This window comes from Passer domesticus, chromosome 1 (assembly GCF_036417665.1).
Source record: "Passer domesticus isolate bPasDom1 chromosome 1, bPasDom1.hap1, whole genome shotgun sequence".
NCBI lineage: Eukaryota > Metazoa > Chordata > Aves > Passeriformes > Passeridae > Passer > Passer domesticus.
The window spans coordinates 79,560,115-79,579,127 of NC_087474.1; the positions used below are offsets into that span (position 1 = coordinate 79,560,115).

Genomic DNA, 19,013 nt, shown 5'->3' on the forward strand with positions numbered 1-19,013 from the left:
TTAATGCCTGGCAGTATTTTCTTCTTTTTCTTTTAGGCTGAGAACTGCAGTGAGTGTTCTGTGTTATAAGTAGTAGTAACATCTCCAGAGGCGCAGAGGAGAGCTGCATCAGAAAATCTGTGCCAGCTTTCATCTTCCTGGCCTGAAATACCTGCATCCCTTTGTGTGGGTTTCCACATTATCTTGGTTCAGCAGCTGCCTTATCCTGGGATGTTGGTTCATTCACAAGCCTGGAAGCTTACACAACTGCATTACATAATTGTGACATACAGCAGATTGGATATATTCTCTCTGGTCATCAGCTGATTGAAGAACATTTTCCCCTCTGGGAGTTTATATAGGCATAGTATGAATGGCACCCCTAAGCTGTAACAGCTCTGCCATTGATGGAATTGTTTAATTAAACTTCACCTAGCTTCAAATCGGTTCAGGACTTCAGGAAGTTGAATTTCTTGCCATTCTTTGTCTTCCCCCCAACCCCTCCCTTCTCTGCTTTGCTCCCTTTTCAGTGAGTAGAGAAGGGAGTTGCCTTGTCCAGATGCTGTGTTTGTGCATCAGTGGCCCTTGTGTTGTAGTTTGTGACTGAACATAGTCGAGTAGTTCTCCCTTTTCTGTTTTGGATACTTCTTTTAAAGATGCAGACTTTGAATATCTTGTCCCTGAAGTTGTCCACTGGGCCTTTGGTAGCTGGAATTGAAATACAGTAACCCTCCTGATGCCTTTGTTATATGTGATATGTTTTCCTGTGGAAGAGACCTCATGGATAAGGCATTATCTTCTAAGATTCAGTTGAACTACCAAAAGCTGAGCATATTTTTCTTAAACAGCCTGCCCCAAAACACTTGTTCAAATGAGACTATGAATATGTATCTTCCTTGGTTAGAAGTTTGTCCATGAAATTCTTTGTTTCAAAACCAAATTCTATTTAATTTGCTTAAACTGGGATTTGGTTTTCTTCTATCTGCTTTTCCACATTTTATTTCCTTGCCTGAGCATCCTGGATAACATTGTTCTTCATTCCTCTGAGGTACTGATAAGCTAATGAGGTAAAATGTTATCCAGGCTTCCAAAAAGGATTAATTATGGGAAAGTTTAAAATAAGGATAAAATTTCTTTGACTTCTTTCAGGATCATGATTTTAGGTAGGTTTCTACTCCTGTGCAAGAAAGTATTTTTGACTATGAGAAAGGCAAAAAATCTCATGTCTTGTTTGCCGTCTATATTGTTGTTGCAGGTGCTACTGGAGATCATGTTTATACATTTTGTTATGCAGCAGAAAGTGAAGACTTTGGAGCAGAAGATGCAGCCAAGCTTGACATATGGGTTTTTGATCATGTTAAGGTAAGCAGAGAATCTTTTTATGCTACCTGTTTATAAAAAGCACAGTTGCATGCTAACTTTATCACAGAACCTGTTAACACTGTATCAGAGATCTAGAAAGTAAGAAAGTTTTGAAAGACCTATCACTTGGAGTCATAAATAAAAATTTCTTGAGTCAACTTTCATGACAAGTGTAATAGATGCTTAAAGGAAGTATTTGTCATTCAATGCTAATTAAAAAATTAATACTAATAAAAGTTCCCTATAAAAACATTCTTGGCTTTGTTTTGTTTGCCTATAATGTGAAACACATCTTGGAGTACTATAGACCCTTTAAGATCTTGAATGCAGTTAGTTAAGGATTTTGGAACAGCTGTTGCAGCATGATAGAAATGATAAGTCTTTGTTATGAAAGCAAAATAAGCAATATTATGGACTTATTTTTTGTCAAGCTATGTGGCTTTTCCTGATAGATGTAGCTGGCTTCTGATTTTCTGCTGTGGCTCACACAGTGCTGTGGCTGCCAGAGCAGGCACAGTTTGTTTTGGGGGACAGGGTGTGAGGTGGAGGCAGCTTAGGACCTGGAGCTGTACAATTTGTTCCTGTGGTGCTCTGCTCAGCTGACTTGGGTCAGTGCTGGTTTGTGACTGTTGTTTTCTGTGACACTCTCACCATGTTAATACTCCAAGGCACATGATTTCTGATTATTTCTTAATTCCTTTATTTATGTTATTCCATGCTGCCTCATTTGTTCTGGATTAAGAAATTCTGGTAGTCGGCATTGGTGTATAAATATCTGTATCACTGAAGCAATTAAGTGAGTTACTTTCTGGATCTCATAATGATCCTAATGGAGTTTCAGACTTAAAACTTTTTTTCACAAGATCTCTGAGCTGTATGCATTAGTATAGCTAACCAGCATAAATCAAATCAAACAAAAACCAAAATAAATCAATAAACCAAATCATCATCTATTTAGAAAGTCAAAGGTAGTTCTGCTTTAAACAGTGACATAGGGTGGAAAAGTTCATTAGAGTTTGCTAATTTTCAAAGGAAGTGATTTTCAGAGTTTGCAGGTGAAAAGATGTTTTTTCTAAGTGCCATCATTCCCCTGAATGTGCACTTGTGCCATGTTGTGTGTTGCATATGAATAATACAAATCAAATTAGGCTGTCAGTTACACTTCAGTAGCTGTTGTCATAAAGTTGCACCCTGCTGTCATTTGAAGCTGCACAAGTATATGAGGGTGGTACTACCTTTCTTTTGCTTCAGAACACCTAATGGCATTTATCCTTTCAAGCTATAATGATATGTTTAAAATATATGTCATTACTAATTACTTTTTCCTTGGAGCCAGCACCATTATTTTTAAGACTTATTTTGCCCATCTAAATTCCCTACTGTGGATGGATAGGACTTGATTGACTGGCATAAGCCACACATTCCATTAATCATCTCTTCAACTACACATCAACAATTGCTTCAGGAGAGTGAAACTTGAGGCTTACTGAAACCAAGGTCACTCTGCTATTATAGCTCAAACAACTTTCAGCTGTGCTTGTGAGATATATATAAGTAGGAGTGGCAGTATGCTGGAATCTAAATTCTGCTTTGCCTACTCTCTTTTTTCCTTCTTTGTATTTTATCTCAAGTATTTAACAATATATTGTTTAATTCATATGTTGGCCAACCTTGTCCCTGGATTTCTTCCTCTTTAGGAGGTGAAAACCACCAAATGTACCTCCTCTCCACTCTGCAGTTCACAGGTCCCAAGCATTGTGAGGGCCACTTGTGCTTTCCTCTGCCCCAAAAAACGATGGGGTTAAAATGAAGAATGGCAAACTTATGTTTGGGCTGCTTTTCAGAGTGCTGGCACTCTGAAATTGCTTGTTCTCTTTCAAAATGGTAACTAACAGTAACTTACCATCAGGACATAGTGAACTCTTAACTACTTTTTATTTGTATCTATGCTTAAATAATGAGCAGAAGAAAAGTACGACACTTGATAGTTCTTGTCCTTGGTGGACTATGGTTTCTTTCTGGTTTTTGGGTTGCTTGGGGCTTCCTTTGGTGTGTTTGTGTTTTTTGTTGGTTCTTTTTTTTAAGAAGACAGCAAAATAATCACGACTGGAGTTTAATCACTGAAATGTGGCTCTATGATTCTCAGTAAAATAACTTTTATCAAAATCATAGTTTGATTCTGTGCTAAGAAACTAAAGAGCAAAATACTGGGAGTCTAGATTAACTAATGGGAAAAAAGTGTGGGTTTTTTCCTTTATTCTGTTCTCATTTTGAACAGAGTATTCTATTCTTCCTTTGTTTGCTTTCTGCTGGAGAAAGGCCACCCAAGCCTTCAGACTGTCCCTTCTGTGCAGGGTGGTGGATGGAGTCCAGAACTGAATTATGTTAAACTTTGGAGCTTTGCAGACAGTGCTGTGTTGATTTGTGCCAGTGGATTTCAAGACAGATAGCTCTGCTCTAATTAGCAATGCAATGGTTTTATGATTCATTTAAAATGTGTTAGTGTCTTGTGTATGATCATGCTCAAGGGATCCAAACCTGGCATATATGTTTGTCCTGCCTTTTTACTTTGTTTTACATCTGAAAACTGGCATAACTATTTAAATTCTCCCATCAGGACAAATCAGTGTGCACGGCTTTAAGCAGCCAATTAAATTAACTTGTCCTAGATTAAGGAGCTTTGTGAAGGGAAAAAGTTTGGTCTCTCTAGTACATGCAGTCAGCAACAGTTTATCAGCTCTACTAAAGAATCATGCTTCCATGGAAGACACTGAGGGAACAAAAAGTCCCCAATTACTTAGATCTTTAACGTTTTAAAGTTCATATTTTGTTCAGACACCTGTAAGTAATTTTTTAGACCTTCTAAGTAGTCTTTATTTCTTCTTTGCTTTCTCCCATCAGAGAGGGAAGGTGATTAGATCAAGATTTCCCATAGTTCTAACTAAAATTCTGTTGTAGTAGTTCACTTAGTATTACATTATAATCAAGTTCACAGCTTGCTGTAGATGGGGAACTTTGTGCTCATCTCATTACGTTGCATATCAGTTATAACCAGTGCATTATTTTGTTGTTAGTTGCAAGAAAATCAAACGAAGGTTGCCAGAATTAATTTAAAAAGAAAGGTGAAAGGAAGCTGTGGTCGTCTTGAGTCCAGCTCCCTTCGTGAAGGAGGTTCAGTTAGAGCAATGTGCTCAGGCCTTGCCCAGTCAAATTTTTGCCATCTCTAAGGACAAACCTTTTAAGCAGCTGTTCCAATATCTGGCTATAGTTACGGTTTACCAAATAATTTTTAAAAGTGTCTGTGTCTTAATGCAGTTTTCCACTTTCCAAATTGTGAGTTTCCCCCTGTGTCATCTCTGAGGCCCTCTGATCAGTCTGGCTCAATCAGAGGATGGAAATTCCCTTCACCCTATTGGCAGATGGTTTTATACAGCAATGGGACCTCTCCTTAGCTGCTTTTTCTTGAGCCTGGAAAAACTGTGTGCTCTCAGCCTCTTAATTGATTACTGCTGTCCCTGAAACTTCTTGGTGAGTTTCAGCTTACATATACAGTGGAGGCAATATTACTGAATAGAGGAAATAAAAGGGAAGAAACACTGAAAAAGAATGGGATGGGAAGATAGTGATGGATTGGAAACTAGTACTGAGAAGAGGTAGGACTCAAGTTTTGTGAACACTGAGTACCAAAAAGAAGAGGCCTTTAGCAGGCTATAAGGAGATACAAGGATACTTCTGAACAAATAGTTCAGTGACATCCAGAGAAGGTGATTTTTGCCCTTAGTGTGTTTGGTACCTGCTTGCTAACTCACCACCTTTATCAGCCATCAATCCAGGTGAGTTTTCTGTTGTTTTTTGGGATTTTTTTTAGTAAACCATTTTGGTTCAAGTTTCATGGGATAAAGTTTGCTGTTTGCTCTGGGAAAAGATGTCACATCTTAGGTTGCACTCATCTTCTTTTTGTCTTCTTGTTTGTAATTGGTCAGGATTTAGGCAAACTTTTCTGGCTGCTGCTGCTTTGGCTTATGAGGTGGATGGGACTGGGAAAGTGGGATGCTTTTGCTATATCATGGGGACTTGTCTGGTGGGATAGGAGAAGCTCAGGCCTTGCCTTCCTCTGAATGATTTCTTTTGCTTATCATTCTTATCATTCTATGATAGAAAAACATATGCCTTCTAATATTGATCTACATTTTAAGATTTAATTTTGGGAGTTTTCCTGTTTGTCTGTTTTGATATGCTTTGTTTTGATTTCCTTTTATTTAATTAAAATTAAGGAAACAGCTTTATTGTATCCTGCAAATTATTGGTGTGCTCTGGAAAGCTTCTTCAGTCAGTGGTCAAATATGTGCAGGTGGACGGATCTCTGTGGGAAATGAAAATCTCCTTAAAAATAATTATATTGCTATTAAATGTAATCGGATTTTGTTCTTGTATCTTTATTTAAAATATCTCCGGACTTTGGTCATGATTTTGTTTGGACAAGAGCTGAAGCTGAGAGCATACAAATATTAGTCCATGCGGCTTGTGTGTACTCAGGGAGTTAGAAAAGTGGAATTGCATACTGCCATGGTTTCCTGGCATAGCTCACTATGATATCCTTACTGCCACTTTAGTCTTCCTCTGGGTACACTGACTGTTGTTTATACAAGGTATGAGCTTTAGATTTTAAGAGCTCCATCACTATCACAGCTGTGTGGTGGACTGCCCTGTCCTTCGGTGGCAGAAATGCTTCCCTGCCTCTACCGGCATTTTCCTTGGACTCCTGCATGAAGTTCAAAGACACTCACTTATGTTAGTGTACTGAAAGGTTCTCTAGATGCTTTTTGAACTAAGATCCTACCCAACTTTGTTTCCTTGGGCAGTGCTCTTACTAAGGAGCTGATGCTGGAATAGCTGTCTGCCTGCATTTTGCATTGCTGCAGTGTGGCTGGTCTAACACAGAACAGCCGTGTCAAGACTCATTCAGTCCAAGGGGAAAATTCTCCCCTGGCATCTGCCTCAGGGATGCTTAAGTAGGACATGTGCAAGGCAGATGTATGTTCTGTAGTTCATGTATTTAAAAAGCATGTCATGTTTTGTTCTGTTTTTATTTAGTTTCTGCAAACAAATTGTCGCTTGGTATTTCAGTCTTGCAGAACCTGCTTCCAAAGCAAGAATATTTGAGACCTTTGCTTCCAATTTAAATTCAGTAAATCAATAGGAATGTGAGCTGTAAGTGGCACTCAGGAATGGTTCATCAATTTGCCTATAGAGCAGGCAAAGAAGGAATGATGTATTTTTGCCTATGCAAACTCAAAAAACCTCCGTATGAAACCAAACCAACAAATTAAAAACCCAACAAAAAAGCTCCTCAGACAACAAAAGAACACTTAAATGTTAATGTTGTCTTAGATTAGCTGAAAATGTGGACTGACCTTACCGATAGTAGCTGTCCTCCAAGCTGTTAATTGGGAAGTCATTATTTTTTCTCTTTTTAAACTCTAATAACTACTAGTATTTTGACACAGAAACAGCAGTGTTTTAATTCTAATAAGATGCTTATCTTCTTCCGTTTTACTCAGATTAATGTATTAATGGCTTATTCTATTCCACAGAGCTTCTTTAATTCTTCCAGAAGCAATCAAACATTGTTCTCTGCACTGAATGAAGAGAAAGTGGTTCTTTTCCTGCATTTGCTAGGCATTGACACCAATGGACATGCTCATCGGCCAAACTCGAGGTAATTGAGATATTAAGCATATCTTTCTTATTAGTTTTAAATGCATATAGTGACTTTTTTAACGAATTTATCAAGGCAGAAACAAGAGTGGTAGTATTGGGGGTCATATATGTTACCATGATCACCTATGTTCTGAACGTTTGGGGTTATTTTGTTTTTTAAGGTCCCATCTACAGAAATGACAGAATTTTGCTCTATACCGTATGTTAGGTTATATTCCTGTATTCAAATCTGATTTTTAGCAATTTTCTTAGTTGCAGCCAATACAAAATCTAGAGGATATGTAGGAAATGCAGTTTTAAATATAAAATGGATACAGTCTTCAGAAACCCCACTGCTGAACTGATATAATTGAGTTTATAGACAACAGTAAGCTCAGCAATAATGGAAAATTCCAGCATTATGTTTTGGCTTTCCCTATTACACTTTAAAAGAGAAGAGTTTAGATTAACAGTTCTCATCACCAGTTCATCTTGAAGTGTGTTATTCTGTGTGAACTTTAATTTCTTCACATCCTGCTTTGCAGGATTTTGTCTTTCTCTTGATCTTTGCATACTTTTAAAATTCTCAGATTTCCTGCATCATGCTAAAGTTCATACTTGCTGTATGTCTAATGCTCATTTATTATTTTTTTTTAAGACAGAGTTTTAAAACTGACTTTAGCAACAGATAGGAAGTTAGTTGCCTGAAAGTCAATCATGGTCAATCACTTTTTCTAAAAATATACAGGTTTTTTATTTAGCCTCTATTCCTGAAAACTGGAGTCTATCCTGATCTATGAATCATCTCAAAACACTGCTTGGTGAGATCTTTCTTTGCCATTTAATTACCAGCTTAAAGTAATTTTTGCAACTTACCATTTAAGGTGCTTGAGTTTTCCAGAATTCCTTAGTTTTGGCATTCTGCTTAACTTGCCTGGCAGCTGTGAGTAGTAAAATTACAGTCTAATATCAAGGACAGGTCAGATTTGAAGTATAAATCCATTTGAAACTGTGGTTTCAGTAATCTTCAAACTGTGCTGCAATGATTTAAGATCTCAGTAAGACTCAGGAGGAGAGATTTTACGTTTAGGAGGCCTTTTGTTAGCTTGATGTTCATTTGAGGTTAAAGCTGCCTGTACTCGAAGGACTAGGCTTTATGACCATGAATAAGTTGCTTTATACCAAGTGTGAGTGCCACCTGGAATGTAACATCTTTTTCCTATTTTTCAAGGGAATATCAGGAGAATATTAAACAAGTTGATGAGGGTGTGAAAGAAATTGCTTCATTGATTGACAATTTTTATGGAAATGATGGAAAGACTGCATTTATTTTGACTTCTGACCATGGAATGACAGATTGGGGTGAGTCTTTTTAAATATTGAGTCAGTTGAGTTTATGGGCATCTGGTGTGTGATTAGAGAGTTCTGTCCCATGAGAAGCTTTGGAACCCCTGCTTCGATTTGGTATCCTAAGTGTTGCTTGTGTAAGAAAATCCATGCAAATTGCTGTGACAGCTGCATTCAGTGTCTGGACAGAAAAAAGATACTAAGTTAAAGCTTAATTTCCTCAGTGACTGCTAGTAGAGATAAAGATTGCTGCAGAAAACCACCTCAGGCAGAAGGGGATGGTGTTATTTGGCTGCCAGCAGCAAATTTGGCCTTGTTCCAGCCCCCGCTGGGAGACTCAGTTCTTATGTTGGTGCTCTAAAGCACCTGGAAAAGGTGGGAAATCTGTCCAGCAGCTGGTGAAAAACTATGCAGGGAGAGGTTTTGTGAGGGGGGAAGAATCTTTTTGCTTATTTTGGCCTTTTAAGCACAGCAGAAAGGAAGGGACTGCTGTGTGATCTTTCTAGAGGAGGCTGGTGCTGGAGACAGAGGAAGGAGCTGAGAGTACAGCTGAGAGGAGAGGGAGGCAGGGGCCAACTGTGCTGATACCCACAGAGACTTGTGAAGGGTATGGCCACAGTGGCCAAATGCTTTGAGGGCAGATGAGAAGTTTGCAGTGCTAAGTTCTAACTATGATACTTTTGAACCATGCTCCAGGCATGGTCATGGCAAAACAACAGTCAGCATCTTTCTGTGTGTGAAATCCTGAACTTTTTCAATTGAAGGGCTGCAGATTTTTTTTCTGTCATCAGAGATTACAAAAATATTTGTATATTTATACAATCAGCCTAATTACCATCTGTTCATTTGCAAAATAGTCCGTTTTGAATAATATTTACTGTTGAGCTGTGTCTTGCAATAAATTTTTAATTCTATATTTTTGTATGTTTCAAGAAATTATTTCATAATTTTTGTATTAGGAAGGGGGTGTATGTATATACATATTTATATATATGATCATAGGATCTCGGGAGGTCCAACCACCTGCTCAGGGCAGGCTTAGCTTTTGAATCAGACAGAGATGCTAGGACTTTATTCAGCAGAGTCCTTAAAACCTCAAAGGGATGGAGCCTATGCAACCCTTCTGGGGAGGCTGCTCTGCTGCTTGCCTGCCCTCATGGAGGGGGAAAGGTTTTCTTTATCTGCAATCTGAGCTTCCTTTGTGTCAGATTGTGCCTGTTCTGTCGTGCTCCCACCGTGCGCCACTGTGACACTGTGGCTCCATCTTCTCTCAAGCCCCCTCCCAGCAGGGCACAGGCAGGCTGCTCTGCTGTGTTCTCCCCAAAGCTATTTCTTCTCCAGGCTGAACAAGCCCCAGTCCCTCAGCTGCTTCCCACAGGGCAAGTGCTCCTCACTGAGTCCATTCCAGATGATGAGTGTCTTTCTGGTACCAAAGGAGCCCAAAACTGGATCCAGTGTCTAGAGGTTGTATTACAGGTACTGAATAGAGGAGAACAATGCTTTCTCTGTACCATTCTCCTGTTAACACTGCCTGTGGTGCTGTTGGCCTTCCTTGCTGCCAGAGTGAGCTGCAGGGGTGTTCTCAGTGTGCACTGGATCCTTTAGAGGGGGAATAAAAGGTGTTAGGAGTAACTTCTTCAGGCTTTGAGAACCACTGGTCTGTCATCATTTTCTATAATCTCTTTCTGTCTTGAAGGAAAAGCTTGATCTTGTGCCAGAAGTGATAATAGCTTTGAAGGTGACTTCAGTGAATCTGAGAGCAAACCCAGAGGCTCTGCTCAGGCCTATTGTGAGCTGTCTGAAGGATAGTTCAGGGGTTTTAATTTGAGCTGGTTGGTAGTATTAGCCCCTGCTGCAGCCTTTCAGTGGTTATTTACAGAATGGGATGTGCACCAGTTTTCAAACAAAAGAAAGATTGGAATGACGGGGGGGCTATTAGAGAAAATAATATGATCTGAATTAGATATGATCAAAGACACTGTGGTTGCTGGCAAAAACCAATGAAGTCACTTGCTTTCTCAGTCTGACCCCATGATTTTGCTTTAAATTGATGTCAGATGGAGCTGCTGACCACCCTCACCCACACTCACCTTGGCCCCTTGTTCCTGCTACCATCCTGGCACAAGTACCTGTGTGGTGTGCTGGTCTATGGAACAGACAGCTAAACAACAGCACCTTTTTCCTGCTTTTCCCTAAAAAGTCTGTTTGGAGAGTGCTGGAGGTAGAACCTGGAGCTGACCCAGCTGAAAAGAATTATTTTTCTTCCCCTCTTGTTATTCAGATCAAAACTGAAACAGTTCTTTATAACAGGGAGGGAGTGGGTACAGTTGCCTCTCTCAGCTCTATCTGCCTTAAAGTATTCATAGAGGCAGAATCTCAGTGAAATGCTGATGGAGCTGGTTGCTTGGCTAAAATGCAAACTCACCAAAATATCGCTTTTCCTCCTGCAGTAATAAGAATATAACTGATATAAGAAATAATCCCTGGTCTGTGGAAGATACAGGAAGTACTCTCTCTGTAAGCTCTTTTTCCCAAGTTTTTCAAAGAAGAGCAGTTGTTGCTGGTTTTGAGCCCAGAGAGTGCCCACCAAGAAAAATCAGAAATCTAATTCCCAGACCAGTATGTTCTTAAGCTTTGGGCTATTTAAAGTAAGCAAAGTTGGCTCTTCAGCTGTGCCACATTCTGTTTTAAGGACAGAATTAGGTGTGATGTTGGGAATAGCCTTGAGGTTGCACAACAGCGCGCTTTGTCTCTCCTTTGTATTTATTAAAATTTATATTTATAGACAGGGATGAGCATGTGTCTGTAAATATAAGGCAAATGTGTAATCTTGTAGTCCATGCAGGGACCCATATAGGGTTTGTATAACAAAGCCCTTCCCTCTGAGGCTGGGTTATCTCACTGCTTTGGTACCTCACCCACTGGGTTCAGTGACCAGCATTTCTTTCAAGCTTCTGTGGCTCCTGCGTTAGTACAACTGTTGCTGAGATGTCATAGCTTTCAACCTTCCTGTTTTTGGTGGCTGATATGTTAAGCTGGAAGGAATCTGTTTCCCCAGGGAAGAAAGTAATGTTTTATCAATTTTTAAGGAATGTGCTACTAGACTTTAAAACCTTAAAAGTGAACTTCTGTCACTGTTGGAAGGATAACAGTTGCAATGCATGTTGCTTTCTGGTTTTGAAGTGGAAGTCTAATTCTTGTTCAGAGGTCAGTTGTATATGGTTGTTTTTTTTCACGTGCCTAATATTACTGAAATCTGGCATTCATGGTTTCATGGAGATGCTCAGGATAAGCACGTGTACGTGTTTTGAGCTGGTAACTCCTCTATAGGTTAAGGCTTTAAAAATACTATGGCTTTATTTTCTGTATGTTAAAAATTTGGGGGGTTTAATACAAAAAGTTCTATCTATTTAGTCTTAACTGATACTGATTTCCTAACGTGAAACTTGAATGTAGCCTTTATTGTTAGTGATGTAAAAATAAGCTATGAAGCTGGAATAGGTTGTCTCTAACAGGCTTTTAGTATGTCTGTATCAAGAGCTTAGTACGTGTGCATATTTTTATTGCATGTAGATTTTGTTTGTTTTTACAGCGCATGTCTTAAAGTTTTTCTTTTTCTTGTTTGCTCTATCTTAGGAACCCATGGAGCTGGTCATCCCTCAGAAACTTTAACACCACTGATTGTTTGGGGTGCTGGGGTAAATTATCCACAGAAAGTTACAACCCAGGTCTTTGAAGACAATTTTTTGAAAGGTAGGTAAAATATAAGACTTAAGTGAAAGATTCTGGTGGAAATGGAGATGTTTTTAACCTTTATACCCGTTGAGCTTCACTAACTTCTGTTCTATTTCAGTAAGTGTGATTTGCTTTGTGTGATGTGTAAGGAAAAAGGTAACAGGGTATACCTAAGGAAGCTATGCAAAACTGGGTAGGCAACATCAGTCAGTTTTCTTTTCTAATCATAGAATTGAAGACTTTCTCTCTTTGTTGACAGGAGGCTATTCATGCTCCTAGAACTTCCTTCCGGGAGACTTAATTTTTAACTCCCAGATGTTGAATGGTATTAGTGCAGAAACATAAGTTGATAAGTTCAAAGACTCCTTTCTAACTTCACAGCACAACCCTGTGGACATTCCAGGGGCTGTCTTGTCTCATTCGCATCCTTGCAGCTGTTGTGCAAATGTAAACAGCTTTTCTCTGTGAAAAACTGTGATTCTTCACTGTTATTTTTCCCATTTCTAATTTAAGAGTAAACTTTTTTAAAAGAATGAGTTTTTATTATTTCACATACATAATGCACTAAACACTGTCTTACTGAAATATCAGTGGGGTTAGAGAAACTTTCACACGTGATTAAATTATTCAAGCTGGTCCTCTTTCATGTGCCTCATTCTTGTGGCCTGCTCTGTTTCTTAAGACACCTTGAGTCTTGGGTTGTTGCTCATGGTCAATGAGGTAATGACTTCCTATTTTATTGAATTGTTTGTCAAGGTGCATTAGAGAAAACAGGCAAAAATTACTTCAGCCCTGAGGTTTTAACTCCACTCTGCTCTCAAGAAGGTATTTGGTAACAGATTAGGTAATTTCAGAAATAGTGCTAACATTTCACTCTTTGTGCCTAACTGCTGCTATAAAACAATGACATCTATGATAAAATTGAAAATGAGTTGTAGGGGAAAAAAAAGAAAACTGAATAAAACAACTGATTTTGGTGTCAGTGATGGCTGATCTGCTAGACTTTTAAGAACATTTGATATCTAAGTGTTGATCTATAATAGCTGAATTTTACTTCTGTCAGTTTCCTTGATTGTCAGCAGCTTTAGTGCAAACCTCATCATCTGACTTCAAATCATGATGAAAATGATATGAGAGATTTAAAAAAAGATGAGCATTGAGCTGACTCCCAGGTGCACAATAGGGAAAGCTATATGGCCCTCATCTCTTAGGCAATGTGTGTTTACTTAGAGGACAACATTTGCACCCTGCTGTGCCTGCTTTGTGTTTTCCTTCGAATGGTTAAAAAAACCAGCAAATGAAATAACCACCCAAAAAACCAAGCACACCAAAGCAAACATCAGAAACTCCTCTGTTCATTTTTGACTAGCTTTGTGTCTGTCAAGCATGTTGTTGCTTTGTTTAGACCTTACAGATTCTTAATTGTCGAGGATGATCTGTATTGGAGGTTTGAGACACTCTGAGTATCTTGGGAGTTTGAATTTCTATTTGAGTAATAAATATCTTCTAAAAAGGGACTCTCTATGGTAGTGCATCAGAGCTTCTGGTAGGTTACGTAGCTTAGAAGTAAAGAGAGAATTGTTGAAATGGAGCCTAGCACTTGCACAGGTCAATACAGTTCTGCTACTCCATTGTTACAATCCCAGATATTTTCACAAAGGTAGCATATAAAAGGAAAGCTTGAAATGTTCTTGAAATGTTCTTTGAATCTGTCTTTCTTGCTCCATACAGCTGCAGCTGTGACTGTGCAGGGGAGGAGGGTGTGTTCAAGATTACTGTGTCACTGATATATGCAGGTGTCAGGCTTACATTTCCAGTTGCACGCTCCAATGTTCAAGTTCTTTCATCTATTGACAATCCTTTCTAATTTCTCCAAGTGTTTATGGAAATATTGACAGAACGTTTCTAATGCTGACAAACTTCCTGTGATCTGTTCAGTGCAAGCAGGCTGTAGGCAGCTCAGTGAATTGTCTTCCTTCTCATTGTTGCCACGGAGGGTTCATACCCCTCAAAGCAGTGCCAACAGGCAGGACTTAGCCTGTCCAGTTTGTCACAGAGAGATGATTGTGCTCCTTAGATGGCCAGAAGGGCACAGAATCTGCTCTGGGTTGGCAGCCTTCTCCTCATCACCTGTGCTGTGCCTTCCCTCAGGCCTGCTCATGCAATCCTCTTGGAAAGATTTGTTATGGCAGCCTTACATCCTGTGGGCAACATGTGCTATTGCCCATTTGGCCTCTAGTTTGACTCCTCTTCATAGAGAAAGAGAATCCAGAACTGCTCTCTAGCTCCTCAGAGGCTGACGGTTGGCCCTGGGGCACAAGCCCAGAGGAACTTGTGAGTGAATGCACAACCTCCTGCAGCATCAGGATGTGGGGTGCTTGATACAAACCTGCTTTGTGGGGGGCTCAGCCTGCTTTGGCACAGCTGATGGAGCTCAGTGTACCCTCCACTAGTTTGGCTTCCATGAGGTTTTATGTGAGATTTTCTTTGGTTTGTGTACCCTCATCCTCAGCCTCTTTTTGAACTGGCACTTCCCTGCTCTTTGCCTGGACTGTTTGCATCTGACAGCCCAGTGGGCTGTGGTAAAAGCAGGGCAGGATAAAGGCAAAAAAAAAAATCTCTCTATAAAGTGGGTGGAAAACTGCTGAGCACTGTACAGGAGACCCAGACAATGAGCTGGAATCATGACCCAGTGTGGGCAGCATGTACAGCCAAGATGCCTCACTCCTGGGAGTACAGCCTGGACTGGCCAGTCTGTATGTCCCAGTCCTTAGGAGCTCCTGGGCTCAGTGTCCTGTGGCTGCTGGTCCAAAGCAGATGTCTTCAATTCTGATTTTTGGAATATCTGAGTAGGGCATGCAGAGATGAGAAGAGTTTTAACAAAAAGAGATGTTTTCTCTAGCAGAGATACAGTTTCTTCCTACCTTAGGCACATTTTGTGTGTGCATAGACAGTTTTCCAATGTTTTTCTTGGGAAAATTTTATTTAAAGGGAAAACAGGCAGTTCATTTATATAATAGAAATATGGGTAAGAGTCTGTTTCTAGAAATATAAATACATTTCCTTTTCTGGGAAGCAAAAGGAAGCAAACTTGTACCTTTTGGTGTGAGTTTAACAGAACTGGTGATTAATGCTGCTAATACTTCCCCTGTGTTGCCATGGGAACTCCCCTTAACTCCCCTTAGCTGTCTCACTACTGTTAAAGTACAAGTCTGCTCTTCAGGATGCTTGTGGGACCAAATAACAATAGACCTGTACTCAGACCCCTCAAGGTAGCAGTGGTATGAACTAATTGCTGAAAATATGTTTGGTGTGTGCAATACTGCAGATGTATGGAAGAAAAAACCAAAACCAAACCTTGCTAAACTCTATTTTTAAATAACTCTCCACCCCCAAAGAAAGCAGGCAATTTTCTCTTTATTTCCTTAGAGACCAGCGTAGAGCAGGAAAATATAATTTTCAACCAGGTTTTTGTGTGGTGTGCCAAAGCTCTAGGATCTAATGCTTGTACCACGCTGTACCAGTGTATTTAGGACCTTGGATTAGCCTTTTTTACAAACTGTTGAAGAGATGCTACAAATCTCCTAAATCAGAGTTTGATTCTTTTAGTTGGCACAGGAGGTAATACATCAATGCGCTGAAAAAAAAATAAAAGCCTTGGCCTTTTTTCTACTGATCTAGGTCACAATTGCAGGCAGCAATTTATCCTGCTGGATAAAAGAAAATGTGAACTGAAATGAATGCATTTTGTTGTTTCTGCCTGTTGAGTTCCATCTGTAACCCTTCTTGAGCTAGCATCCTCATGTAAGATCATGATTTTCTTTAGTATCAACACTTTACAGGAAATGGCAACAAGATAGTAAATGTCAACTGAACTTGAACTGTCCTTTCAAATCTGTGTAGATCAGTTGTTCAGGTGCTCTGTTGTTTCTTGCAGAATGGAAACTGGAGAACTTGAAGAGGCTTGATGTCAATCAGGTATCAAACACACCTAATTTATTCGTTCATAGGTTTTCCCCTTAAATTATGAGGTTTGTGTGATTTAAAGTAATTTATTAACTTCAGTGAATGGTCACACCAACATACCATTTCCCTAGAAAGGGGAACCACAATAACAATATGAGGAGTTTAAATTGCTTGTTGACATGTGACAACAAGCTGTATGCACAACTTCTCCTGAAGATGCATTATTGCACCATTTATTTAAGTGATCCCACGTGGCTGTAGGAGGAGTGCAGTACAATATACCAGGTCCCCCAAGCTGCTGTCACAAAACCAAAACCATTTCTTGCTATAGTGGTCAACTGTGAGTGTTTTTCATCTGTGATTGTGGCCCAAATGTTTTGCAATTTAGACAATTAGTACTGTCAAGGAAGAAAATGATGTGAACAACTTTTCCTTTGATCCTAAATCAGTCAAGCTTTTTTAAAACTCTGGTACTTCATCATCTTACTAAAATCAATATATGAATAACAGACTCCAAACCTACTCAAATAAGGGAAATAATCTCATGCTAGAAGGTTCAAATTGGGAATGTTCTGGATCAAGTGCTTTCAGCAAAGCCTTAATACAAAACTACAAAAAAAAATTAGTTTTCCTCTCAAGGTTGGTAAGGAGTTATGGCAATGTTGTTTTGAGACTGTAAAGAAGACTCTTGAGTATTAATTTGTCCTGGATAATGGAGTTCCCAAAGACAGAGCTGTTGTGCTGCAGTACACATGGGACTAGGGGTAAAAATAGCAAATGAGACTTCTAATTATCATTATGCTCCAAGTGTACTGTTCTCCACTAATAATGATTTGGAGTCTGCCCAGTAGATCTGAGGCTGGAGCAGTACATGTAGTTTCAGTGTAATTTCTTCAGATTTACACTGCAGAAACAAAGAATTTTGGTGTGTAGTTTTATATTAAAGAAAAATATAAACCTGGTAAGAGGCAGTGTTTATTATCACAAATAGAAGGAAACAATAACTTATTTTATGAGATGCCTTGGTGTAGGTTGAAGGGCCTTTCTGAGGCCTGACTGGACATTTAAAAACTTCAGGAATTCCCTCTGAAGGGGAGAAGGTGAGTAATCTGTGCTGTGGAAGCATGGGATAAAGAATGTTGTGAAAAGCAGTATATCCAGTATACTGCTTAAAACTGTAAATATGAAATTAGTTATTTTGGTCATATAAATAGTCATAAAAAGTGGTATGCCTCTCTGAGTGCAGTAAAGGAGGTGCTGAATTCCTGCAAATAAATACTGGGGTGGTTATATTTGGTTTTTAAATGAAATGTATTTTTTCAAGCTTGTTCAGCAGCAGAGCTTCACATTTTGAATCTAATCATGCTATGATTACTAGAAACTAAAAAAACCAAAAAACTGTCAAGGAGAGTTGTATGTATAACTTGGCAATATTGCATAATTATCTTTTGCATATGCAGAAATGTTAAAATTAAGCTGAAATTATTATCTCTGGAAGCTGAAATGATATTAAAATGGGAATGCTTCTGTTTGCACAGGCTGATATAGCACCACTGATGGCTTCCCTTATCGGTGTGTCTTTCCCCCTGAACTCTGTGGTAAGAAGTACAAATGTTTTTTTCTAAGTTATAAAAATCTGTTCACCTTAAAGGAAGAGGTGTTGGGGACAAGACTTGAGGTGTGTGAGGAGAAGGATTACAGATTTGTAAAAGTGCTATAGGGTGTGAAGACTGCTTGTAGTTTTAATTTTGTGTGTATCTTCAGTTTAGAGTACAAACTAAAATTTTTTAATGGATGGTGTAGGGCTTTTAATTGGAGAGGCAGCTGGTTCTTTTGTAATCTGCAACTTCATACTCTTGAGCTATATAAGTTTTTTGTTGCTTTGTTTTTAGGGATGGTAAAAATGCAATATGGTTTGAATAACACATGATTTTGATCATGAAAGCTAAGCCTGTAAACAAGCCAGTTCCTGCAATTTAATGTTCAATTATTTCTTTATTAAACTAGTGTACTTTCTTCAGATGTTATCTTGTGCCTCTAACTTAGTGAACAGTGAGATGGCTTTTTCTTCTTATTTCTCTCGTGTATTATTGCATAGTCCAAAAGTTGCCTCATAAATATTGAATGGACAACTAGCATTTCATTAGTGTGCTGTCAACCTGCTAGTTTCACATATAAAACACCTATTTACAGCATATTTTTTGAAATATTTCTTCTGGAGATGTTGTCCCGGGGATTGCCCCCCTGTCCTGCAGTCATTGCTGGTTATGTGAGGAAAGCTGCCCAACACAGGGTGGCATGGGAACTGCTCCATTTCCTGCCACAAGTACTGGATTCAATCAGGCCCAGGTGAGGGTGGAAGACTTTTAGGGGTATCAAAAATGGCTTCTAACTAGAGGTTGAGTTGATATTATTTTTCAGTATATAGTTTATTTATTCTGTTATTTATGGTTTTTGCATTCCTGTAGAACCTGAGATATTACAAACAATCCCTATGATGTTGCAAATCTGTGTAAGAAGATTATTTTCACAGATGTTACATGAGTTATTTCAGCAGTAATTTGAAGTGTTCTTACTGCTTTTTTGGCCAGCAATTCAGTTAAGAGAAATTCCTGTTATTTAATTTTATTTTTTTTTACTTATTATGTGTATTTTTCTTCCTCAGGGAACTCTACCTCTGGAGTATCTGAACACTAGTGCTCTTTTCAAAGCAGAAAGCATGTTTACCAATGCTGTTCAGATTCTTGAGCAATTTAAGGTACTAAACATATGGTAAAAAAGCCCAACTTATTTGAATAATAGTTGTTGCTATGTGTAAAATAATTGTATGACTTATCCTATACATAGTGTGCCAAGTTGAAAGGATTAAAATTGAATGCACATTCATTTGATTGAGTAGCTGTGAGACTTATCTAAGGAAGCTT

General features: G+C 38.9%; 1 protein-coding gene across 3 annotated transcripts in view; it reads left to right on the top strand.

Moving 5' to 3' along the window:
• The window catches only part of PIGN (phosphatidylinositol glycan anchor biosynthesis class N), a 98,356-nt gene that overhangs the window by 22,570 nt on the left and 56,773 nt on the right, over positions 1 to 19,013 (top strand). For all 3 annotated transcript variants that reach the window (XM_064426994.1, XM_064426984.1, XM_064427002.1), the window contains 7 exons: positions 1,235 to 1,341; positions 6,936 to 7,060; positions 8,273 to 8,403; positions 12,025 to 12,141; positions 16,061 to 16,101; positions 17,628 to 17,687; positions 18,755 to 18,847. In XM_064426994.1, the coding sequence (XP_064283064.1) occupies positions 1,235 to 1,341; positions 6,936 to 7,060; positions 8,273 to 8,403; positions 12,025 to 12,141; positions 16,061 to 16,101; positions 17,628 to 17,687; positions 18,755 to 18,847 (674 nt within the window). The remainder of the gene's footprint in view (positions 1 to 1,234; positions 1,342 to 6,935; positions 7,061 to 8,272; positions 8,404 to 12,024; positions 12,142 to 16,060; positions 16,102 to 17,627; positions 17,688 to 18,754; positions 18,848 to 19,013) is intronic.